Source organism: Falco naumanni, chromosome 5, assembly GCF_017639655.2.
Source record: "Falco naumanni isolate bFalNau1 chromosome 5, bFalNau1.pat, whole genome shotgun sequence".
NCBI classification, from domain to species: Eukaryota; Metazoa; Chordata; class Aves; order Falconiformes; family Falconidae; genus Falco; species Falco naumanni.
Window position 1 is genome coordinate 12,146,001 of NC_054058.1, and position 26,422 is coordinate 12,172,422.

A 26,422-nucleotide genomic window follows, 5' to 3' on the forward strand; every position below is an offset into this window, starting at 1 on the left:
GTGCTCATAACTTTCCAAAACCCTGATCACTTCTGCCCAAATGTAATTTTGTTCTCCTTTACAGTCTTTTGGGGGAAGATTTTAACAAAAACCATCTTACCTGTTATTTTGGTTAAAAGACGGGAAAGTAAGCCACTGTCTGTCAATAAAATTCTAATCATATTATTTTGAGCAAAACATACAGAAAAAACAACCCAGGTATGTAAGCTTGTTTATTCAACGATATGAAAGCTGTACCTGCTTGCAGCGACTTTTGAGACCTCACCTATGGGAGGACACACCGCATAGGATCTCTCAGTTGCCAGGAAAGGTTGTCCAAATCCTCGCTGTAGCCGGGACTCCCCAGTGGTTGCAGATCTGGATGTTGGTAAAACATTAGGGCAATTAATGATGTATCTTTCTTAACCACTACAGTTAGCCACATGTAGCAGAGATTAGATGCATTGCCTTGTCTTGTTTTATTCTTGCTATATTATTTCACTTACTATTCTGTGGCTTTAAATGTAAGTAAAGATAAACTCACTTCTTTACCTTGGTGTCCGTGTCCTTTGTGCTGACCCGTCAGCTGGCAAAACACCCACTCAACAGCAGCACCCCACCTCAGCGTGGACCCCATCTTTACAAGGTCTAGCGTTTATGCTTGGGTTTATGGGTAAAGCTTTTAAACAATTTAAATATGTTTTTTAAGGTACCAGAAAGCATCTCCTAGTGTGTGTGTGTCACTGCCCTCTGCTGCACAGAGGCAGGACGTGGCTGCTTTCATAGGAGCAGAGGTTTGGTCACCAACCCACCCACCCATCTGCCTACTTAAAGCAAGCGCTCAGGTCCTACTGACTTCATTTGGGAGCTAAAGCTATGAAAATAGTTAAATCTTCACCTCCATGGGAGTTAGGTGCCATTAATACCTGTGAAGATTTGTCCATTTCTGTCCTCTGTCAGTAGAAAATGCCACCTAGAAAGAGTGTGCAAGTATGGTGCCTGTCACCCACCCACCCACCCCACCCCCAGGGTTGCTCTTTCATGAGTTGCATATTTCAAAATATCTAGGAGATTCACTGCAAACACTGTTGTATTGCTATTGAGCATTACTAAAGCATGACCTAAAGCATCTCTGGCCTTTTGTTCTCTCCTGTTGTATGCTTACAGCAAGTAACACACTGACACCCTCAAGGCTGAAAAGATTTTGCCTAATCCAAGGTTTTGGACTAAAATATAAGGCTTAGCAGGATAAATGTATTGGGATAAATACAGGGATAAATGTAACCTAGCCAGTAATAGCTGTAATTATCCATTCTGGACATCAGTGCTAGGAAACTATGAAAATCAGCTAAAATCTCCAAAAATGTTTAGGATCACAGTCAGCCACACCGCCACACACACACACCCTCCTCTCCACCTCCCATCAGGAGGACAGCTCTGCTTACTACCCAGGGCAGGGCAGTTTAACTCATATAGAACTGCTTTCTGACATCTAGAGCTTCTATGCTACTCTATGGATATATTGTGGCACATATCTGAGTTTGTGGATTTGCACCTTTTCATGCTGTCTTTTTTTCCATTAAATCCAGGTTTCATGTATTTTTGTCCCTCAGTTTAATACTAGTGACCATCAAATCTGAACTGTAACTTACTTTTTTTCAAAAATGGTTCCCCATGAGATTGGTGTGAAATTTTCCAGTTCGAACAGGTTGGTATCAAGTGCTTTTGGATTATAGTCTGGTGATTTTCTTTGCTGTATTTCACAAATAATTAACTTTTCTCTCTAAAAATGAGGCCTGTTCAACTGTGCATCAGATTCCAAGAGTTAGTCTCATGGTTTTGGGTGCTTAAACTTGGTAACACATTGGAAAAAGTTCTGATTGCTGCTGAAGGAAGGGAATTAGGACGAAATTACTGCCTTGGTTTGTTTCCATCTCGGACTTCTTTAAGTTTATCTATTTGAGGCTGTTTAAACAATGCATCAACAAGCTCATATGGATTACCCTAGCAAAAAGACAACTCTTAAGTATGTATATGAAGTCTCACATCTTTTAAAGCTAGGGGATAATTTCAAGCTTTTATCTTAACTGGTACACAAAGGAGGTAGGCTAAACCCTAAACCTTAGATTGTGATAATTTTCTGGTTTTATATATATATATGTATGTATGTATGTATGTATGTATATAACTTGTATGGACTGACAGACAAAGATTTCTCTATCAAGTAAGTGCCATTTACAAGAGGAATGTTGTCTCCATTCTAGTCACCAGCCACAGGAGCTCAGCTGGGGCCCTGAGTGTCAAGCTGAGAGCTTTTCTTTCACCATAATAAAGGTCCTGTAGGCTAAACTACTGGTAGTCCGTCAGTGACACTTCTGAAATCCCTTTGATAGGCTTACACAAATGCAAAGATTCGTACTTAGCAATGCTGTTGATGGTATACAGCAGTGATGGTTCTTGAATTGTGCTTACTCTGCATTGTCTTCTGTGTGTTTGCATGTATGAGTATATATATATATATGGATATGTGCCTTACTATACATAGATATATGAAGCGTGAAGATATATGTGGTATAGACACCCGAGTTTCACACATATTTGTGCATGTGTTTAATATTAAACTGGGACTTGAAATAGAAGGAACAAGACAAAGCTACTGACAGCTTATTTTAAAAACCTTGTTCCTGTGTTTGTGGTATCTCACCCAATCAGAAACATTTTTTTATCAAAGAGCCATTATAAAAATGAAAAACTATGCTAGTTCTTAAATACAGTCCCTGTTTGCTTAGCTTTTATTTACTTCACTTTGAAAAAATACACTGTAATCTCTCCACTGTTTGAAGACTTTATCTCTAAACCGTGGCATCCAAGTAGGTGGCCTAGCCAATACTTCCTTTTCCCAGGTCAGATATACTGGGAAGAGATGGCAGATTGTGTTTTCAGGAGACTTGAGGAACTTGCTGGCAAGCTTTCCTAGGGTTATCATCACATGTCAAAGATGATGTCTGCATAGAACATAGATTTCCTGACAGTGCGGCTTCCTTGGAAGGAAAAGTTTGTTTTCTTTATTTCACTCATTTTGAATGAATGAAGCAGTCCATGGAGAGGGAGTCAGTCCTTAAATAAAATACTTGTTCTTGTAATTACCGTATTCCTGCTTCTCCTCTCTACACCTCCAAAATTCATCGTAAATAAAGGGGTGTGGTAAGTAATTGCCAGCCAGGTGGCACAATTAATGTTCTGCAAATACAATATCCTCTGGGTGGAATAATATTTCTAAGTTATAATATGCGCAGTCCTGTGTTTGAGTACCAATACAGACAGCCACATGGACACACACACACAAGTGTGCTGAAAGGGTGTGTTGTGTTGACTTTATTCTTTTTTCAGATGTGATACTTCAATTTTTCTTCCTTCCTAGAGAATTCAAATTATCTTTTAAAGGACTTAATTTCTGTGCAATGGAGCTCATGGTCAAACCACTCAATAAATGCAAAATAGGGAATGCAGTCATGGTTCTGAAAACATTTCACATTCTTCAAACTGATGCCAGTTGTGTGCATTGACAGTAATCCTGTCTAATCCCCTCCACATGTATTATCTTTGTACACCTGCTTTCATTGTCTCACTTATCAGGTTTTTATACTTAGACCCACAATATACAAGAGAGTAAAGCAACAGGACAAAATATACATGCACACACTGTGTTATGCTGCAATGTTGCATGACAGACATAAAACATTTGTATATTTTGGTGCTTACAGTCAGCATCTCCCATTAAGTTTTTTTCCTGCCCTTTTTTTTTTTTTTTTTTTTTTTTCCCTACTGGTGTATATGTTTGTCTTTCTTGGCAGATTAACTGAAGCACATCGAACAGCTGTAAAAGTCATCAGGAGAATGCAGTATTTTGTAGCCAGAAGAAAATTTCAGGTAAGCAGCACCATTAACCATAAGTACCATTTGTAAGCTTAAGTATATGACATTGAAAGTGCTCTGAGATTGTGCATGTGGTTGTAATAAGTCAAAGGTAGTGTTTAGGCTCTCAGCCTCATATTTGCCCTATGTGGATTTTTTCATAGTGTGGGCAAAAATATCAACTAGCCATGGGTACAGTACGATATGAAAACCTTCTAGATTTGTGCAGTCAGCACAGTTATTTTTCACTTCTCTTTCTTACTGTGTTTGTTTTCTTGGGATTCTGTTTGTTTGTTTGTTTTGCTGTAGTGACCAACATATAAACTACTTACCTATCTAGTAGAAGTGAAGAAAAGACTCTTGTAGTGTCTGCTAGAACACTGTTACTGTTTATAATGTTCATCTAACAACTGGTTAGAGAATGTTCTAACTGCGTGCTATGTATGGCTGACAGATCAACAGGCTTTACTCATGAGCACTGTGCTGTGTGAAGTTGCTTTCACATTTGTGGCCCACATTTCCATATTTTTTTCCCAGAATGGAACATCACAGAGAGGCTGTATTTTATAAAATTATGGAACACCTACCCTCTGGAAATTTACTGTCTTTATGAAGTCTTAAGTTAAATTTCTCAATCAGGTTACAAAGTGGTCAAACTAAATGTGCTGCACTGGACAAACTGTCTTATTTTGCCTGTTTACTAAAGCCCATTATGATAAAATCTTTTGGAATGGGATTCTGGTATCGTCATTCTCATCACCCATATGCTGGCAATGCCATGGAAATGAATAATTAACTTTTGGCCTGATTTTCAAAGCCCCTGTTATTTGCATCTGGAGGATCATGCTTTTTTGTCCAAGAGGGTCCACTGCAAGTTAATTAACTCTCATAATATTTTTGAAGAGGTTTTAAAAAGATTAAAAAAGAACCTGAATTTCAAGTAAGTTTGATCAGAGCTGAGTACTTAATTGCAAGAGGTAGAAGTCTTGAGATAAGATCACAGCACTCAGAAGACTGAACTAGGGCAGATAGAATAGCACATACATTTCCCAAGCTCATGCAGAAATGTATCTGTAGATGACCTTACCTTATGAAAGAAGACTAGGTGAAGTCATTTTTAAACTCAGCCAACAAAAAGAGAGAAGGATTATATTGTAAATACACCAGAATGATAAACACTATGGGAAATCTGAAAAAAAAAAAAAAAAAAAAAGAAGAAGAAAAGGAAGAAAATTAAAGGCATCATTCCTGGAAAATCAAATCAGTATATAAATGGGGATAAAAATGAGGATATTTCAAGCCACCAGAGACCTAATATTCTGGAGCTGTCAGCCAATAGCAGTCATAGCCAACCTTAAAAATTTAACTTGATCCATCTATGAAGAGGATTCTGAAAGTTACTGTTAGTGATAGGGAAGAAGAAAAAGGCATTATCTTCTGTTTTGTTCTTTCTTGGGGCTGTGAAATATAGCTTGTAGGACTCTCCATGTTAATGAGATTTTGGAAGTTCAAAGTCAGGTAATATTATTTCAAGTTTTGCATTAGGAGTTGTAAGCATGCTGGATGTAGAATTCTGAGCCCAAATGGCCAGGATTTGGGATTATGGACAGAATGGACAGAATGAAAGTTAAAGAAGTTCTTTGAGTCCTGCATTTATCAAACCTCCCTGGAAGCCCATTATCTCCTGCCTTAAGTTGTATTGTACTAACATTTCCTAATAAAAACATGACAAAACAGTGCACCAAAGTTTGGCAGGACAGAAGATCATCAGATGTAAAGCTTTATGGGAAAAGAGGAGAAAAAAATGATGAAAGTTGGAAGGATTTTTTTGCTATGCTTTAGAGACAACTCAGGCAGACTGCTGTGTACAGTACTTTGCAACTATAGAATGGGGAGCTGATGATTTGGTAAAAGGGGTAACAGATAGAGGACTTCTTTTGAAGGAGAAAAGGAAATTCATTGGGAATGAGTAGAATTAATTATGCACATAGTAGCCCATGGGGGAGAGGAGAGGGAGGTGGAGAAAAATCCCCAGCACATCTAGGCTCTGCGCCATGCATCGTGTTTAAATAGAGTGTCCAAAGGAAAGGACAGAGGATTTAGCCAAAATGCTCTCAAAGCACCCCTGCTAGTCAATCTAAAGAGTGATACTGGCACTGTTTCTTTGGGTGAAGACAATAGGCTGCTTTTCTGGCCAGAAATAGTGATGTGTCAGCGTCTGCAAAATGTGAAGCTGGGCAAGGAAAAAAAAAAAAAAAAATGATGATAAACTGAAAGCTGAAACCTCCCTCCCCCGCAAAGTATCTCTTCTCACAAATGCACACAAATGTGCATGCACACTACCAAAGCCATGAACACTTCTGAAAGTAATAATGCAGGTAAGTGCTGACGGCTGAGCACAAGGAAGGCATTTTATCACAAAGAGCTTTTGCTTCTTCATTCATTTCACAGGATTTGTTTCCATTCCAGTTCCATGCTTTCATTTGAAATTTCTAGGATCCTATGGCTGCCTTCCAAGCATGACTCCAGCACATACTGTAGGTGTTCAATGCATGTGTGCACTGGTGCATGCTAATGGCTCTGGCTGAAGCTGTGACAGAGTGGAAAGAGACAACAAGATGACTAATGAGCTGTTTTCAGTAATTTCCAATTACTAGATTTGCAGTTTACCTTTCTTTTTTTTTTCTTCTTTTCTTGAGTCAGAGCAAAAAAAGGAGACATCTTGCCCCATATTTCCCATAGTGGTTCGTATGGCTTTCAAAGTTGTGGTATTTACAAAAGATCATTTGCATTTACTCCACCACACACATACACTAATTTTATTTGATAAAATTTTACCATGCTGTGCTTTTTATAATCACATCACTTTGTGCAAATTCCCTAGACTTGTATCAAAATTCTGCTATAGTGCTTATAGCAAGAAACCAGAGTTTGGCAGAAGCATCTGGATTCTCATTGGAATGGGAATAAAACTGGGCAGATGGCAGGTTTTTACATCTCTTGCATTGTCCTCTTTCATTTATTTAAATTGCACCTTTTTTTCTGACCTTGTAGGTACCATTAAAGATGAAGTACAAACAAAATCTACGTGCAGCAGTCTTCAGATTTATACAAAGCATCTGTCTTCCCAGATACTTAAGCAATAACATTTCTGTCACCAGCCATATTTAGTCTTCAGAAGTATTTGATTCTGGGTCCAAGTGTTATGAATTGGGCCTATCTCTGCGGTTCAGTCCTCTGACATTATGATTAACATATGGTTTTGGAATGAGCCAAGAGATATCACACATGATAGTCTTAGATAAACTATATATCTTGGTTTTGTGCTTTTTAAATACATTTTGAAAGTCTAATATTTTGCTCAGTATGGAGTAACGTGTGAAGACACAACTCTGACTGACAGGAATGAGAATCGCTTGGCCCCATCTGCACAATAAATATGCACTTCTACAATGCCTATATATTTTTTATTCATTACAACAGTTGCAAAATGGCAAGCAAATAACTTCTGGAAGATAAAAAATAGAATGAAGGCCTGTGTGAAATCAGAATCAAGTTTAAACTGTACTTACCTTTCAATCTTATGTATGACTCCTTTCACAGCAAGCTCGGAAACCGTATGACGTACGTGATGTGATTGAACAGTACTCACAAGGACACCTCAATATGATGGTCCGGATAAAAGAACTTCAAAGAAGGTAGGCCCTCTCTACCTCATGAAATATTTGCTTTCTCTAGTGCCAGCTGGCTTTAGGAGAGATGTATACTTAATGAACAGTAATTGTCCAAAATTGCAAGCACAACAGGGAGCACAATATCTAGAGGATTTAACTTGGAGTCATTTTTAACCCTTTTTATGACCAAGTTTGCAATTATCCTTTATCTTCCTCTCCGTGAAAGTAAAAGAATTTAAGGTGCATGCTGTGAAGTTTATAGTATGAATTGAGCTTTTCTGCCCTGTCTTAGAAAAGGAAAAAAATTCAAATAATGATTTACCTTTCTGTCCCCTCTTTGTGATTCTCCAGTACTGAGAGAAATCTGGTTTGCTTGTGCTCCCCTCTCCATCTGGAACTTTTCCCTTCCCACATTCCTCCATGCACATGCTTTCTCTGAGTTTGGGGATCACAGCTGAAATATTTTGCCACAAAACTATTCTCTTATGTTTCAACACAAAGTGCTTTTCTCTTTACAAATTAACACTGCTGACTAGGACACCAGACTGAACTCCTCTGGCCCTTAACAAAATGAAGAAAAAAAAAATTCCTATTGAATGGAATCTACTGTGTCAACATATATAGATATTAAATCTGCCTGCATGAGATTCAAGGAATAGTTGCAAATGTTATTAAGCCATTCTGTTTGTATAGTCTTTGTTATTAGATTACAGATGACACAGAGGAACTATGTTTTAGTTACAACATGAAAGTCTAGAAATAGAGTATTAGTATGCATGAAAATAAGAATTTGGTTTGATTTTGGACTGTGTGTGCAGAAAATCATGCTAGACTCATGTTCTTACTTGCTTTGTTTTAGGTGTAAAGCTACTGTAAATTCTCATGTAAATTATGCTCCTATCCAAGCTACTGTAAATTCTCATGTAAATCATGCTCCTATGCTTTTCCTAGCAACAAAGTTGCTTGTAATTGCACTGCTGGTAATTCTCTGCTTTTCAGATTGGACCATTCCTTGGGAAAGCCAGGCCTTTTCCTCCCAGGTATAGTGTCTGCATTTTATGAAAAATTATTAGCTTTATATCTTTGTGAAAATACCTATGGCTATGGTAATATGGATTTATTATCCAGCCAATTATGCATGAATATATAATTCCATCAATAAGCCCTGGAATGACTGTGGAAAGATAAATACCTTGCATTCAGATGGTAGTGGAGTAAATGGAAATTAAGAATAAGTGTTAAAAATGTGTATCTGTGCACAAGGAGTTGGAAACATATTGCTGGAATTTTTTCCACAAAAATATTCTTTCTAAACCCTTTGTTCTGTGCTTAGAATATATGTTGGTTCCACTGGAAAAGATTTCTTCCTTTCTGAACAGTCTATGGATTTCAGTTTTGGAAAGCTCAAAAGATCAACGGTATCATTCAGGAAGAACTGGTGTAGCCTTGAAAGCTAAAGTGATAGAAGTGGTATGAAATTCAGTCACAAAAAGTGCGAGCTCAGACACAGGGAAAGTAATAAAAAAATATCCTACATGATAATAGTGGTGAACCATCTGTCTGGCATGTCTGAAAAAAAAAAAAGGCTTGGTCCACTAATTAATTGTAAGCAAATACCAACTGAATATAAGAAAATGCTGTGATATACCCATGAAAAAAATTTGTCTGATCTTAGGATAAGGAGAGAGATTTTTGAGACATATAAGGAAGGAAGTATACATGTCTATGCACACAACTCAGATAAGGCTTTATGTGGCACATTGTGCAAAAATTTGCTTCCACATCTTTAGGAAAGACACTGCAACAAAAAAACAGGGTAGAAATACTAGGATGACTAGGGAAAAGGAGAATCTACTCTATAAGTGGGAAACAGAAATTTGTTCTTTTTAACCTAGCAAAACAAAGGGCTGGAAAGGGTTGTCTGTTAATTCTGCAAGGGGAGTAATTACCTGTGAGGCAAAAAAAAAAAATAAAAATCTAAGGGAAAGGACAGTGCAAGCAGAAGAACAAATATTTGTGAACTGGCCACATATACATTTAAGCTGGAGGGAAGTCCCTGGCCATGCACAGAGGTGATTTTCTGGGAAAACCTTGTGGTAAGAATCGTGGAGATCAGAAACCTGAGCACTTGTATGGAAAGAACTGAAAGAAATATTTATTTTTTATTGCAAGAAATTTACTTCAAATTTCCAGAGGCTCCATCTCATTCTCTGTCCCTACAAGCTCAAAAGTGATTTAGGAACTGAATTCCTATACCCCCAAGTGACTTTGAGCACTCATTGCTCAAAGAGTAATTTTAGGCAATTGTAAATTTACAATTTGAATTGTAAAATTGCCTAAGTGTAACTGAGGGTACCAAAGTTATTTCAGAGCCTTTAAAAAATGATGTATCAATGGTAAAAATGGTTTATACTATCAGAATGAGGAGCATCTCTCAAAACACATTTTTAACATTTGATACTGCAGAAGATTCAGTAGTACAATCCTTTTTGCCTGTAGCTGAGCTGGTTTGGGACCACAGGAAAAGAATCCATCAGCTTGAATACATCTATAAATATTTGTGTTTGGGAAATCATTCCATAATGTGCAAGCTAAATTTATGGAAAAACTTTGTTTACCTCCAAGAATGTATTATTTTATTTCAAATGTAACTTTACCAAGTTAGAACTGTAACTTGTGCTCAAAAAGACTAGTGTTAGAGGCACTTTTTATGAAACAGCTTCTTGTTTCAGAGGTGAGGAGTAATTTGAAGTGCTGGATGCAAAGAAGTTAGTTTTGAAATAGTGTTCTGAGAAGTTTGGGAAGCTGAAGATGTTAATGAAGTTTAGTTTCACCAAGTCTGGGTCAAAAGGGTCATAGCAACTATCGGGAGGATCTTAGGTGTGTCTGTGGGTTTGAACAAGCGTTCAAGGTGTTCAATTGTTAAAGAGTCTAAAGTATTGAGAAAGAACCATGAGGTTGTGTCCACAATTCATTCAGTCCTGGGCAACTCATGTGCAAAACCCACACTAGAAAAATGGACAACAGAAACAAAAAGAATAATATACCTGTAGGTCTGAGGTTACACAGCAACTTGCTTTACCAGTCACGACCCGGAGAGACAGCCTGCAAGTAAAGCCCCAGATGATTACGGGGGCAGGTGAAGTTCAAGTCAAAATCTGCCATATGTTTTTTATTGTTCATTATAATTTTTCATCAAAATTTCTTCTTTGAGTTAATAAGAAGTGGAGGAAAAAAACCACTGGCTTCCAGAGGTAAGGATAGGTTGGGTTAGGCACATCTTGAGAATTCATGATGGATAGTCTTACTGTGGAGAGCATCATAGGATTTCAGAGATGTTCAGGAAAGCCGTCATCTGTGCTCTGAAGATTATGGCATGCATGTCCATGCAACTACTTCCCTTGTTAATCTTTTCTTGCAATGTTCCTGCTGAATAGCTGCTTTGCGACACTATCTTAGATGCAAAAGCATGGTGGCCCTGCTAAGAATGATGTCTGCCTCCACACCATGCCAGCTCTACAGAGTCATATCTCTTGCAAAGACATATAGCTCTGCCCTCAAATGGACTGAATAAATACTACTGGGAAAGGTAAGATGGTTGTCAGGGATGCAAAACCTGGTAAGCTCAGTTAGGGGTTTGCAAGACCAAAACCAAAAGTCATTTGATCTAGTAGTTATTTTATCTAAATGCTCCACAAATCCAAAAATAAGATAAGTGGTTCCAGATAAATGGTCTGCAGAACTAAAACTAGGGTTAGTTTATGATTAGTCACAGTATTTACCAACCCGCCAATAATGAAGTGATGAACAAGGATGAGAGGTTATAGTATTGGTCTGATTTGGGTGGAAACAGACTCTTCCACTGTCCTCTGGAAAAAGAGCTCTTCCTGAGTTCCTCAGAAAGGTTGGCTTATTCTACATCGAAAATGTATTTTCAATATGATATTTTTCCAGTTCAAAGGCATTGCTGAAAACCTCATTTGTAAACAATGTGGGTGTTTCCTCCAGACTGTGTTGCTTTTGTATTGATGGAAAGCAAAAGAGAAATGACAATGCAAAGAAAATTAAACCGCCGAAGAGAAAAACATGAGAAGTATTTTCCTTTCCAGCTCCCTTTTTTTCCCTGTTTTATTATACTCCCATTCAAAGAATCTTAAGAGTCTGATTCCAAGCCTGCTGAAATGAATGGGAGTCTTTCCAGTGACCTCAGTGGGGTTTGGATCAGACTGTTACTGAAACCCTGTTGTCAGCTCTGATAATATTACGTGAAGTAATTGCAGCGTGTCTATAGTATTATTACCTTTCAAAAGTGAATGAAGTCATAAAAGATCCAGAATCTGAATTCACTGGAAGTAATTACTGTTATTTTTCAAGTTAGTTTCTCAAAGATTAAAAGCACTAAAAGCTGTGTTAAAACAAGATAAGGATAGAAGAACAGAATAAAAGCCACGCTGGGTCAGACCAGTCCTGACTCCGACAGAGCCAAAAGCAAGGTGCTTTGGGAAATGTATCAAAAAAGGGCATGCATAAACCTCTAACCTTCCTGTAAGCTTTCAGCCATTTGCAGATCAGAGATTTCCTGGCATGGTTTCTGTGTATTTTGTAGTCCTAACTGGTCTGTCCTCAGCAAGCTTACCTAGTTTCTCCTGTAAACTTTTAACATCTGTAATATTTTGTGACAAGATTTTTTGTGATTTAGCTTTCGCATACACATATTATAAGGAATTCTCCTTTTTTGCTTGTTTTGGTCTTGGCATCTACTAGCTTTCTTTGAAACTCCTAGTATCAGGAGTGGATTTAAAAACATTAATAAGGATTAAATTTTCCAAATACTTGAATCCCATTTTTATGAGTATACCTAGAAGACTGTGTTTTAGCTTCATTGAAAGCCTGTTCCAGGAAACACAATTTTGTAATGTGAAACAAAGATTCCTGTAATAGTAAACAAACTCCTTAATAATTGAAAGTGTTGATAAAGAGGCAGAGCACGTTAATAAAATGTATTGAATTAACCAAGCAGATACTTATGTAATGATACAAATAAGAAGAGTGTAATACTTGACCTTTACTATACTTGATGGACTTAATTGCTTTTGAATGCAATTTTTGAGATTTACTATAGCTTTTCAGGGGCAAAGGTGAGGAATAATGCCAATGTAAAACAAAAGATCCAGTGTTTGGGTTCAGAAAAGTAAGCAAAATGCTGATGCTTATCTGCAGTTCAGCTGAACCTCTTGGGTCTGCATAACACAGGTGGGAATCCCTGGAGAAAAAGGCTTTCTGGTAAAATTTTGACAGTTCCGTTGTTTGCTTTTTTTCCCATTAAATGCAACTTAAGCTTTTTGATGCTATTTTCTTCCCAGCTGTTAAGAAGAAATTGGGTCACAATGTCTTTTAAAGCATAATAAATACACTTAGTTTAATTTTTATCTTTTTGAGTCAATTAATATTTGAAATAAGAGGTATGCATGTTTCTGTTAAGAACTGACTTATTCCACCCCTCCTGGAGACAAAATGGGAACCTGGTCAAAAATAAAACCACTTAAGACATTTTCTGTAGCTGTCAGGTATTCACAATCTTTTCTCTGAAAGTTCATTTCATTACGGGGGTTGATCTACCTCAATGCAAAGAGACAGCAGCAATGTCACGTATATCCTACTTCAAGGGCTTGGAAACTGCAGCTAATTTACTGTTCAGCGAGGTCATCCAAACAGTTTTGAATTGCATTCAATAAAAAACTAACAAAGGAGCTTGCATTTCATTTTGAATTTGGTATATTGATTGTTTTATACATAGAATAATGATAGCGTGTCTAAATCCTGCTGTCAGCACCTTCTGGAGGAAGGACAGAAATGTGATGTAGTTCACACCAGATTCAGTGTATATGGCTTGTCTCTGAAAAATTGATTATATTGCTCCTCATGAGCCAGTGAAGCAAATTGTGTCATCTCGGAGGCTGGGTAAATGAAACAGGTAGGCAGGCAGACCTTTTGTTTAGGGCTCTTTTATTTGTTGAAAGGTGATTGTGCATCTTTAACCTGGAAGGTTACTTACTGCAGATGGATTTTTGCAACATGAAAAAGCTAGAAATTTCTACTTTCAGTGTATATTGTTGAATCTTCATTGCGGAACATTACCTTTATTTAAAAAGTTTTCCGTGTTGCAGTACAGCCCCTAAACTAAAATATTTTGGTAGTTTACTATTTTAATTTTGTTTTGGCTGTCCAAGGGAAATCACAAGTGCCTGATATAGGGCTATGTCTTAGCTCTTTTTAATTTCTTCTATGTATCAATTGTAAAAGGTTCTGACTGACAAGAAAAGAAACTCAAGTCAAAAGTCATGATGCCTAAGGCAACTTTGTTATTTGCTACTTTATGGATCCAGGGTTTAAAAGGGCAATCCTGACTTGTGTTTCAGAAAGGTACCTGGTTTATAAGGCTAAGAATCTAGATCTTGCCATAAGCTCATCACAGTTTTCCCTACATAGACCTTTTACAGAACTGGAACAAATACAGGTCCAGAAGGCTGTAGCTGCACTGGGTTAGACAAAAGAAGGTAGTTGTATCTCTTGCTATCCTGCTTTCTGTAGTCCCAGTACTGAACTGGATAGAATTTGCTGAGGTTTTGAGATGTCTTTAACAGTCTGGAATATCCCGGGTGTCACAGTGTTCAAATTCCTCATTTGCTGCTTTAAAAAATTGATGGCTCTGAGATAAATTTTAAGATTTTTGACTTAGCTGCCTTCTAGCTGTACGCAGTATAGAAGTAAAAATCAAGGAAGGACTCTTACTCTGTAAAAGCATAGTAGATCTTTTCCAGCTTTTATCATTTTCAGACCATCTGTCTGCAATTCATTCACTATCCTAATGATCACTGTATTTTTTTCTAACCAAAGAAAAAAGATCTATTTTCTGAAAAAGTTTGCTATATTCCAATGAGATGGAGCACACTAACTGAGTAAAAAAATTAAGATTATGGTGCCGTCCCTCATTTCATTTGCTCTTTTACTCATTTCAGATGGTAATTGCTGTTTTCTTGTAAAAGAAAACAAAATAATTAGTAATATGTAATTAATATCATGTGCTTCCATTTGGGGAAAGTTGAGGATTGCCTTTCTTTTTTTCTCAAGTGGTGTGGGGAATATAAAAAAAAAATATTTTTTTTTTACAAGAAACATCTCTTGTCATTAACTAGAAAAAGAGATGAGCCATCTTTGTGAAAATACTAGGAAATAAATACAGGGTCATGTTTTGAAAGTAGTGTACTATGTATACTCAGGAAGGCAAAGACTTCCAGGGAGGAAATTTATATAGTAATAAAGATGAGAAATGGACTAAATGACCCAAGAACTATTCAGTATTCTTAGGTATTATACTAACGTTTTCTCTGATTGAAGTCTAGTATATAAAATGATGGGGTTTTATCATACCAACCATATGATACAAGCTTGTTTCAAGATACTTTTTTTTTTTTTCTTCTGAGCTAAAGTTGGTCCATATGTATTTTCATCCAATTATGAATGTGTGCCTCCTTTCATGATGACCATGCATGTTTTCTTTGTGACTGTGCTGTTCACAGATACATACACATTTACTGGATTGCTTAGCTGGTCTATCTGTTTTATGGCAGACCAACACAAAGAATAGACAAAACTCAATACTAAAAGAAAGTTACTTTGGTTTAAAAGCAAAGAATGTAAAAATTCAGGCATTTCAGATTTATTGTTAGCCATTCAATCTTTTCAACTATGTAAAGGCAAATAATCTAATGTAGGAAGTCTAAAATCATATATCTTGAAAATGCTCAAGAGAGAAAACATAAACATGCGATAGAAATCAAACGTGCTGGAGCAATATTATCTGAATTTCTGCCCACCCTTCTTACCACGATGCTCTGCACATTGTATGCACAACCCATTTACTTTTAAAGATGATGTTTATTAGAGAAAAATGCTTGTAAATTAGAGCTGACTGATGATTTAAATGGAGGCTAATCAGAACTGGGAAAGACCGCAGCCTTTTGTGACTTATACAGCCTGCATGCCTATGAAGGGGTGGACATGACACCCCTACATGCATGCATATAATTCTTTTCACTTCATCTGATAGGATTGCCACATGCCACAAAATAGCTTCTTACTGCTTATCTGCTTCCTATTTTCTTGTTTTCTGTTCCATCCCACATTCGAGAATAATTAAAACAGGAAACATTATTTACTTGGTTTGGTTGTTTTGGGATGTCTTGGTGATTATATGAAGGATGTAATTAGAGCTGGTGAGGAAATTACTCTTTTAAAAAAATAAATAAGTTTATTGGAATATTTCCTCAGGTTTGGGGAGCTTTTTGGTTTTAGACCCAAACAAAAAGACTACCTACCTACTGCTGTTCAAATCACATCACAATTTAGAAATCCTCAAAGGCACGTTTTTTTCTGGGATATACTTCAAAAGACAAGTGTCTACAGATTTACTAACTAGAAAGTAGACTGTGGAGTCAATTATTTCATTTTAGGCAGAGATGAACACACAGATAAACTTGAGCCTCCCTCACTTATATTTTAAGAGGTTTCTGTGGTTGTAAACTAATGAATGATGAACAGCACACATGTATGAGCCAAGCCATGTCATTTGTTTTTCTGTCCCCACAGTGTCCTTGAACAATCCTTGAATTTTATCTCCTTATGGAATTTATTCATTCAGGTTCTCTGATGAGACACTTCTCCTTTCTAATACCTATGCAGAACTGCCAGGGGTCTGTGACCTTTTTAATATTCTAGGTGGTCTGTAGAGAAGAAAGCAAGGAAGAAGAGTGCTCTTGCCAGCATTGCTTTTTTCTGAAGTTCTTCCTCTAAGATTGTGGAGCATACAGTACCAGTCACCTTGCAATGAACTTTGATGTAAATATATCACTAAACAAAACACATTAGAAAATGTATACATTGTGAATGTAATAGTAAAGCAAGTACCATTCACTGAGAAATGCAAGAATGTAAGTTCCTTGCAGAATGAGCAAAAAACCCAAAGCTCAACCATTCATAAAAGTGGGCTAATTTATGGAACAAACAAGGAGTAATTACTCTAGCCTGATATCAGAAATACAGTTCAGTAGAGAAAAATGTGTCCAACTTCCATTGATATAGGCTTTAAGCTACTTTAGTATCGGGGTGTAGAGTTTTTTCTTGTGATTATTTTCTCTCAGTTCATAGTAGATGGGGTTTTGTGCTTCATTCCCTGTGAAATAACACCCCCAAACTATAGCATTCCTTTGCATTTGGCCATGTAAACACAAATAATAGACCCCACTTTACACAGTTTTCAATCTTGGCTCCCAATCACACCATTTGCCATGTGCAACTGAAACATGTTGCATAACTGGGCTTTAATAACCAGGTCTCATGAAGGTTAGGAGGGAAAAGGAGGATAAAGATGCAAGGACTTTTCCCAGTGTCCTTCATTTATGGAGAGGAGATAGATCTCTGCCACTCCAGTCCCTGAACCCTTGGGTACAGCAACCTCAGTTGAAAACTGTACTGATTTTTTTTTTTTTTATGTATAGAAAGTATACATCAATCATGTCAATGATATTCAAAATGGGGAGTATGGCTAGGGACCATGCCTGTTCCATCTAACTACATGCAGTTAACTGATATAATTAAACAAGGAATCAAGTTACCTCAGACACTATCCATAGTCCCTCATGTTCACAGACTACCTCTACCAAGGTCCAGGTTGCCCTTTAGACTAACTTAATCTTGTCAGTTAGGCAAACTAATTCCCTTCTCTCCAGCGACCCTCTTTCACTTCTGTACACCATAAAGAAATTCTTTCTTGTTATGTTCATGTTATTTATACTAACCTACTATTGCCAACTTTTTGCTTTAAATACTGTAGATATAATTCTTTGAGTTTATTTTCCACCTAATGAATGTCCCATTTTTATCCTTCTTTATTTAGAAAAAGGGGTAGACAAAGGATACTATACTGTAGGAGCCAGACTGATCCGGCTAGAGGATAAGGTAAGAGCATGAAAGCTTTTTTTTTTTTTTTCTCAGTAATGATATCTGATCTACAGACATGCAAGATAGTATCTTGGCATGATTTACTTTACAATTACAGGGCACCATAATAAAGAATAATATCATAGTTATTGTAAGGGAGTTGAAGTATCGTGTGCATGTTGTTCAGCATTAACCATTTACCTGCCATACAGATCTGGTTCTTGATTTTAAAAGGGATTACTTTTCATGTTGAAGCCAAATCACACATCTTGAAGATAAGTACTGTGAACTGACAAGGTGTTTGTCGTACAAGAATTAGTGAGTTAAACAGAAAGGCTAGTATCAGGAGTCTTTGTAAATAGCAACAGTTGATATCTTAGCTAATAATCTTGAGGTTCTTTAATGTTTACTGCAATTTTTAGCCCTGCACAGTCATCTTTGCATGAATTCTGCCCCTCCCCCACTGTATTCTCTCCAAGAATATGTTCATCTTTGTTATTAATTAGAGTTACTTAGTATGCCTAAAGGCCAAAGTTCAGTGAGGCTCTGTTGGTTTAGATCGATTCCAAACATCCTCAAGAGCTTTTCCCACTCAAGTGATAACAAAAATACAAGTTTGCTTAAAACTAGGAATCTATTTCTCTAACGGGTTTTTGGTCAATTCCCTTACCTACCTCTAAAAACTGGTGCCCCTAGAACAGTGTTCTTTTTGTGGACAGTAGCAGCGCAGCAACTTGGGTATGTGGTATGATGTAACAGCTGAGACAAAAGTCCATTTGAATTTAACATATTCATTGCCTATTTGTATCCTTGTCTTCCTCATATTTGTCATGCAAATTTTCTTTTCACTTTTGTCTGGGGAAGTGAGGTGAGAAGGAAAGAGGAAGGAAATATCTCATTATTCTAAAGAAAAACTGTACATTTTGCCAAAAAGCAGAAATTGAAATCAAACAAATACAATTCCTCCCTCTCTTGCCTAATATCTAACAATCTTTGCTAGGACAATATTGGAAATAGTGGATGCTGTGATGTCAAAGGACAGATTTTCTTTGACTTTTAGCTTTCTTGGACAGTGCCAGAGAATCAGCTTCACAGATGAAGACAAATTATCTGAGTTTAAGTTTTCAATTGGATTGGTCACTTGTGCAGACACAGTCATTTAAAGTGAAAATGGCTTTCATTCAGATTACATTAATTCACTTCAAAATGAAGTATGTTGCTTTCTAGCCTCTCTATATTCTGTCAATTCACACCACTACTTTGTTCATATTTCTTGAATATACATATATACAGATTTGAAAATACAGCAATTAAAGTATCTGTGATAACAGATTACTGCTAGTATTGTAAATACTTCTGGAAGCAGTTGTTTGTGGTCTCCTGAATGCTCCAAATTTATGAAAAAGAGAGGCCAGACAGTTATTAATGCGTTTGACTCTAATCCAGCTTTAGCATAATATGCTGTGGATTTGATAACTTTTTATTTCTAAGCCTTAATTAGAGCACTGCAGAGGTATCTTGGTAAAATAAGAGGAACGTTACAGGAGATGCCAATGTATGCAGTAAATGCTGCAGTGAGTGGTCTCTGTTGCAGATAATCTGCTTTTACAGCTTAAACCTGCTAGAAAACTGAAGTCTGGTTGATTCAAAAAGGTTACCATTTTCATCAACATTGCCTCAATGTAAATGCTTAGAGATGATGAAGTCACATGGTTTCGCCTTCTCATGTTAAATGTCTATTGCAAGCATGTGGTAACCAGTCTGTAGCAGGGATTCACAACAATGTTCTCAGAACAGCAGTCATGCAAGTTAAAAAACAAACCGAACCAAAACAATGGCATGACCATCTTAACTTCATTTCATCATGGTCTAAACATAGTTGTTGTGAGCTCATACCATTAGTTTGGGCAAGACCTAGCTGTTATTTTGTTTGAAGAATGAAATACTAGTGCTTTAACTGACTGCATACTGTATAGGAACTGGTGATTTCTATCTCTCTACTTATTGTTCTGGAGAAAACAAATAGAAGGGAATAAAAATATGTCACAGTATTTTCATAAGTTGACTCTATAGAAGACATTCAATCATTCCAGCTTCCTTTTTGTTCTTAGACCAAATTACAAATGTAAAATAAAACAGCAGAGTCTGATGGAATCCAGGGCATTTGTTCTTTCAGTACAAATTAACCTGCTTTTGTACAGGGTGTACAGGTGTACAGGGCTTCATTCTCATATTCCTGCTACAAAAGTAGATACAACTGCACAAAAAGAGCAAACATTTATTGTGTAGGTTTGTTCAGGGTTTTGGTGGTGTGGATTTGTTAAGGTTTTTTTGTATTTGCATCTTTTTGACACGTTAGACTAAAATACATATGTTTACATAATGAAAACAAAGTTAAGCTTCCCAGATAACTCTGTTTTAATGGGACAATAGAAACAACCATATCCTGCTGTCAAACAGCTTCCCCTAAACTGTTTTCCCATGTCTCTTGGGCTCTCCTGCATTAATAGTTTACTTTGTAGTAGCTGCTATGTGCCTAAATGTGAAACAATATTAGAGTCAGGAAGGACAAGCTGGGTTTCAACCTCTGAGGAGAATAAATGAAGCAAGGGCATGTCTGACATCAGGCTCCAGCTGGTGGTTGAAAAATGATCTCCCCCTTGGAACCAGAAAACCTTTGGGATCAGCCTCTTTCCCCTGGAGAAATTATTTTAACATTCAGTCACCCAGTATAGTCATGGCAGCCTCCCAACCAAGTGACACATCTGATAAAAAGACACATTTTTGGACAAACGCCAGTTGGTGTAGACTGATAAAAATGCGGTGCAGATTTGAACATTTTGTCTACTTAAAAATCTGTATCAATAAGCTATTAGAGCACCTCTAGCCCAGACTAATCTTTCCCACCAGCATTTTCCAGTTCATTTGTTTTAGTTGTTTCTCCAAAAAGGAATCAGAACGCAATTCACCATTCAGAGCTGTGTATTGTTCTGCATAAAGCCATAATTACTCTTTAGAAATTGAGAGAGAGAAGTGTACATTTCTGATGGCTGAGATGAACTTCATTTCCTTGAGAGGTTTGCTACTGTTTGAGTTAAAATGTGATATTTGCTGTGTAGAAGGGCATAGGCACAGGTCTCTGAAGTGGTTGCTTAGTGATAAATAAAAGCTCTAAAAGCTTTGAGGCAAAAATGTTTCGAAGATTCAAAGATGACAGCCTTGCATTCATGTGACATGAGTAGCATTGCCTGCAGGCTCTGGTGACCATCCTGGCTCTGACTGTGAGTTTGAGGTAGCAAGGAAGAAATAAGAGCAAATTTATGTAGGATGAAGCACAATCTGAGTCCAGCATAAAGCGGAGTTGAAATACAATTGTATCATTTTGCTTTCACATGTTGCAAAGCAGACTAGAAATGGATAAAATACATGTTGGCAGTTCCCAGTCAATATGTAAAACCCTTTTTGACAACATTAATGCTGTGTAAGTCTTTACTTCTTTCATTAACACGGCATGTTGCATAGTCTAAGTTTACCCATAACACTTTTCAACCTGTTTTTCTCCCCGAACAGGGTATAAAAATTTCATTTTGTTGTGGTCAGTGTAATAACCTAGTGTGGTTCTTTTCATAAAAACACTGTGATTTTTAGAGAAAGAATGAGGCTTCTTTCCCAACACATGATGTGTGCCATTTGGCCGACCCTTGCTTTAGTTCGATGGCAGGGTTTAGTTTTAAATTGCGGTGTGTAGCTATTGACAGATTATTTTGAAATGTATTTAAAGGGAGATCGGTTCCAAGATGATGTTCTAGAGCTGGCATTGCTTTCTTTTCCAAACTGTAAACTAATGCTTCTTTACGATGAAACAAGTATTCCTTCTTTTTCTTTTCTTTTCAAAATTAGAAACAAAAATCATGGTGTGTCAAACTGCACGGCAACCTATAAATAAAAACAGGAGAGAAAAGAATCTACAAATGAAAGGTTAGAAGGGACAGCTGTGTTGTCTTTGAAAAAGAAATCTATTAGGTATTTTTATAATTATATGGCAGTCTTCTTTATGTGGTATTTACAGTTATGATTTACGTCCATATTACCATAACTATTTCCATACTTATAGACAACATGTGATAATGCTGGGAGCCAAAAGCAACCATTTGGTAGCATTTAAAAAATGCAGAAACACTAAGAGAAAACAGGGCATTAAAGCAGAACCCTTCTGAGCTTTATCCATCTGAGTAATGCGAGCCAGAACAAAAGTGTCATCCAACATAAACAAATGTAGAGGTTGGATTGTGGTGGTAAACTCTCTACCAACTTAAACACTCATTTTAAATCTGGGAGCTAAAAAAGATGGGCTCAGGGAAGAGTGGTGTTGCCCTACTATCTCTGTTCCTCCTAGATAACAACGGAGAGGTGGATGTTAGTGAATCTGACTCCTGCTGTGATTGCATCAGGAGTCATTAACTAGTAAATTATTTATCATGACAGTGCCTTCAAGCGTCATCATAGTGAAGGCCCTGTCAGAATTTCCTTTATAAACCCCTAATTTGTGGGTGGGGTGATGGGCATAACTGAACTGCATTAAAAAAAAAAAAGGGAAAATTGGTGCACAATGAGTCAGTTGCAAAATGAGTGTGCTACATACTTGGGGTTTTGAGAATATGTCCGAAATAAACCCAACAAATGTGCTCATTAACAAAAACATATTTTGGCACTAAGGTGTTTGTGGGTCATTTGCACCCAGCTCCTTAAACATTGAGTCATTCCATAATATAAAGCTTTTCAGAAGTTTTTTTGCAAATGGGCATTATATGGATTTTCTTGGCTACTAAAACAGGCTGATAGTTCTTAAAAGTAGCTGTCTAAGTTGCATTGCTGTTTCTTCTTGTAAATAGAAAATACATTTCATCCTGGCTTTCTCTGTTTTGCAAACATGCATGAACATTGCTGACTTTTGGAGTATCTTTTCTCAACACAGAAGTGTGTGATTCAAAAATTAACATAGCTGATGTGACTTGCAATTACTAGTATATATCTTGTGAAAAAGGTGCATTGCTTGTTGTACACATTCTCGGAACATGCCATGTTCAGTTCAAGGAGATGGACAAGAGGTTCTCAGGGAAAAATGCTATGAATGTGTATTTGGAATAGGATACCAGTAAGCACAGTCAAAGCCTAACCTCATTTACTCCAAAATAGTCCAGCACAAATCTATTGATTCTGCACCATACCCTTAAAGTCGTTATATTTTTATATTTAAGCTGTTGCCTAATAAAAAAAAAAAAAAAAAAAAAAGCCTATTGCTTCAAGCCAAACTGTACTTCCATTTATGCCAGTGGACTTACTCGGGGTTTACAGAGGTGTAAATTGCAGCAAATTTCTTACATGGATTTAACAAGATTCCAGCTCATGTCTTCACATCCTGCTCAACTTCAACGAATTGACAGAGATGAGGTGAAAGCAGAAATGAGGACTCAAAAAGTTCAGAATTAATCTGAATGAAATCATGTTTTTAATCTATTATGTCCAAGTGAATCTTTGTAGTATGCTGGGGATTTAAGGTACCATAGAACTGAAGTTGTCCATGTGTTCTTGTACTGAAACATCAAGATGGGTTTTTAATCTGAACACCAGGTAATGCTGATTTAACAGCTTAGATCTCAGCCACAAAGCTTTTCTACTTTGCTAGCTGACATCTCAATGGAAAGAGGAACTATTGCAGCCCGGACATCATTTGACTGTCTGGGAAGGTTTGATGCTTCTCAGATAAACCTTGTTTAATACTGTTGAGAGGGAAAGGCTGGTTTTGAGCTGCCTAGATGTGATGGTAATGTCTGAAGGACCAGGGAAAAATAAGAGCTAACTCTGATACGCCTTTCAAGCAAAAGAAAAGAAGAAATTCTGAAGCATATCTGAAAGAATCCTGGCTGAATTCTTCCCTTATGGTTCTTGTTATGGAGCCTTATCCGATGTGGTACTTGGTAGCACCCTCCTATTATTGAGGTTGTACACCACTTTCCATTATAGAACTCTATTTTCAGTTGCTTACATCCTTGCCAAACTTTAGCCATCTGGGCTGAAATTCTCCAAGGCAGATGTCTGCCTCAGGCTAAGATTTTTTGGAAAATTTATATGTCGGTGTGGGTCATCCTTTCTAAATCACAGTAACCTGACCCACTGTGAAGATTCTCCCAAAAGTAAACATTAAAAACTTGATGGAAAACACTTGAGCTTCTTCTAAATTTGAGCAACAAAACTGGACAGAAATGGAATATTATCTGCCATTCTTGAGACCCAGAGGCCTGATCCAAAACATAGTGAACTCAGCAGGAGACTTTCACATGGATCAGGCCCTGATTTTTAATGGGTAAGGGAGCAAAGAGTTTTGCATAGTGAACATTTGCCAGGATGCAATTCACCGCCATAAATCAAACGTTAAATAATTCCAAAGCCCAATAAATGAGCGTGCAGATGGCAGTGTCTGCTCCCCAGTGATTGCACTGACTGTTGATCAGGATCCAGCTTGAATAGGCTGATCTCATTATAGCAGTCTCAAGGATTGCTCTGATTAGGCAATTGGTGCAATCCAGTTGCTTTTCTGCTCTCTTGGCTGCAGCTATTCTGGTGGAACCAAAACTACCTAGCAAATGCTGCCCATGCCACCTTGGAGCATGCTGGGGCGGGGGAGGCGGGGGTTCCCGGCCATATGTTGCATAGCAGCCTGAAATCATTATGCAGCTACCTTATGTTCAATAAGAAACGAAGAGAGCCACTTGCAGATGTATTGCTCTACACTAATGCTCCTTGAGGAGAGCACACATTAATCGTGAATACCAGGGAAGATAGAAAGAGCAAAGTGATTTAGGGCTGCTGGTAAATAACAGAGCCTTTAGGGAAGGGAATCCTTAACAGGCTGTTACGACATTGGAAATTTAATCCATATCGATGTGCCCAGGCTGTTTAACCTGCAGGGAAAAGGTCCTGGAAACAGCAGCATTGACCACAAAGGCTGTGGTTGAGGGAGCCTGTCTGCCTCTTCCTGTTCTCCACATCACAACTGGTTTTAACTGAAATTGAGAAGGGGGTCATAAGATTAGAGATGTTGATTTCCTGTAAGTTTTGGAGAAAATGAGTGCCTGGGTAGAGGACGGACACTTTGTTAATTCCCCTGCTCCCAGAACAAAACACTGCAGTGTGAGTGTGGCTCTTCTCAGGTGCCAGAAAGCCCAGCCATAAATGCATAGGGGACAAAGCTCTGTTATAGTTCTGTTGCTTATGAAGCAATAATGCAGTTTATTTACTATTGCTGGCTGAAAAAATACATTTTTTACATTAAAAGTATTTGGGGGATCTTGAAAATTTGTTTATTCTCATAAAAATTAAATCTTCCCACAAAGAGCTTTGATGTGAACTTCCGAAGAATAACAGAAAACAGATCATTTATAAGTATTTTGCTTCTACCTGTTATAATTTTTAACAGTTTATTCTAAATTAACATAAATTTCTAAATGGTCCATAAAAAACATGTCTTTACTGAGAAGTGTGAAAATGGTGTATTTCAACAAGTCTTCTATCTTGTTCAAATTAAAAAAAATATAAATTCATTAAACCTATTTCTTCTTATGAACAGCTTTTCAAAAATTGTTATTTTCTGATGAAAATAAATGTCATTTGAACAGTTTTATGACCTCTATTGCTGCCAATCTTAAACAATTTAATTTAGAAAACTATTCTCAAAAATAGTTTTTGTAGCTGGTCTTAGTAGGTTATGGCTGTATGCTGCAAGTGCTGCCCTCCCTACAGACAAATTGAGAATTTTCCTTTGGAATGTTTCTCCATCTGAAAATGACTTTTTTGTTTTTTTTCCAGTGGGACATTTTTTGAAAAGGTGTCACATTCTATGGATCTGTATTTTAAATCATATACTGAAAGAAAGTGTTTCTAATTTTCTACTTCAGAGCGACTTTCTAAAAATCAGAATTGGGGTGAAATACTCTGATTTTTCTGAGCATTTCAGTTCAACCAATTTATTTCTAATTCATTTGTTTAAAATTGTTATTATTTTATTCTGGTTTTGAGTGAAAGACATTCCAACATCATGAAGAATTCGCAAAGAACACAAAGACATTTTCCTATAGAAAAAAAAGAGTAATTTTCATCTAGTACTCCTTACCTCAGAATTACTGTGGTTATTTCACCTACCACATTTTTCAGATCAGTAACTTAAAGGGCAGTTTTAATGTTATTTGAATATAGTATAATATTGACCTCTAAATCCTCTTGATCAGGGGAAGTACAGTGGAAAAACCCAGATTTATATGATTCAGATGATTCCTGGACTAGCAGTTGGATTTACGTTTCATGCAAGAACTGTGATGGTGAGCCAGAGCAAACATCTGTTTAGTCCTGGAGCTATTCTGTTGCTGCTGATGGCTGGTATTGGATGCTAAGGGAAGGACTAGAAGAATAGATTGAATCTAAATTGCTATAACTAGTCTCTGGGTGTTTTCAGTATATGTTATATAATAAGCGTTATGAAGAATATTTCTTTACAGGGCAAGTTACAGGATGACACAACTCTGCAAAAGAAAAAAAAACCAACAAAACAACCACCAAAAAACTCCACCAAGATACACTGGAGTACTGTGGTGGCCTGCCCTGACATGTTGGCTCTATGTAGGGAGGAAAATTTTCACTAAACAGTAAATTCATATAAAAGACTTCATATAAAGGCTTATGAGGTAAGGGGCAGGGATACAAAATGTAAGGAAACTGAGAAACATTTTTCTCCCTATATTTACCACCAGCTTGTTACTTGCAGCACATGGCTTTAAATTTTATGCAGCAGGAAAATAGTG

The 26,422-nt window shown here is 37.1% G+C and overlaps 1 protein-coding gene across 1 annotated transcript in view; it reads left to right on the forward strand.

Moving 5' to 3' along the window:
- The window catches only part of LOC121089667 (potassium voltage-gated channel subfamily KQT member 1-like), a 511,237-nt gene that overhangs the window by 282,230 nt on the left and 202,585 nt on the right, over positions 1-26,422 (forward strand). Inside the window, exons 13-16 of the mRNA XM_040597076.1 lie at positions 3,834-3,909; positions 7,498-7,592; positions 8,568-8,608; positions 17,524-17,585. Coding sequence (XP_040453010.1) covers positions 3,834-3,909; positions 7,498-7,592; positions 8,568-8,608; positions 17,524-17,585 — 274 coding nt within the window. The remainder of the gene's footprint in view (positions 1-3,833; positions 3,910-7,497; positions 7,593-8,567; positions 8,609-17,523; positions 17,586-26,422) is intronic.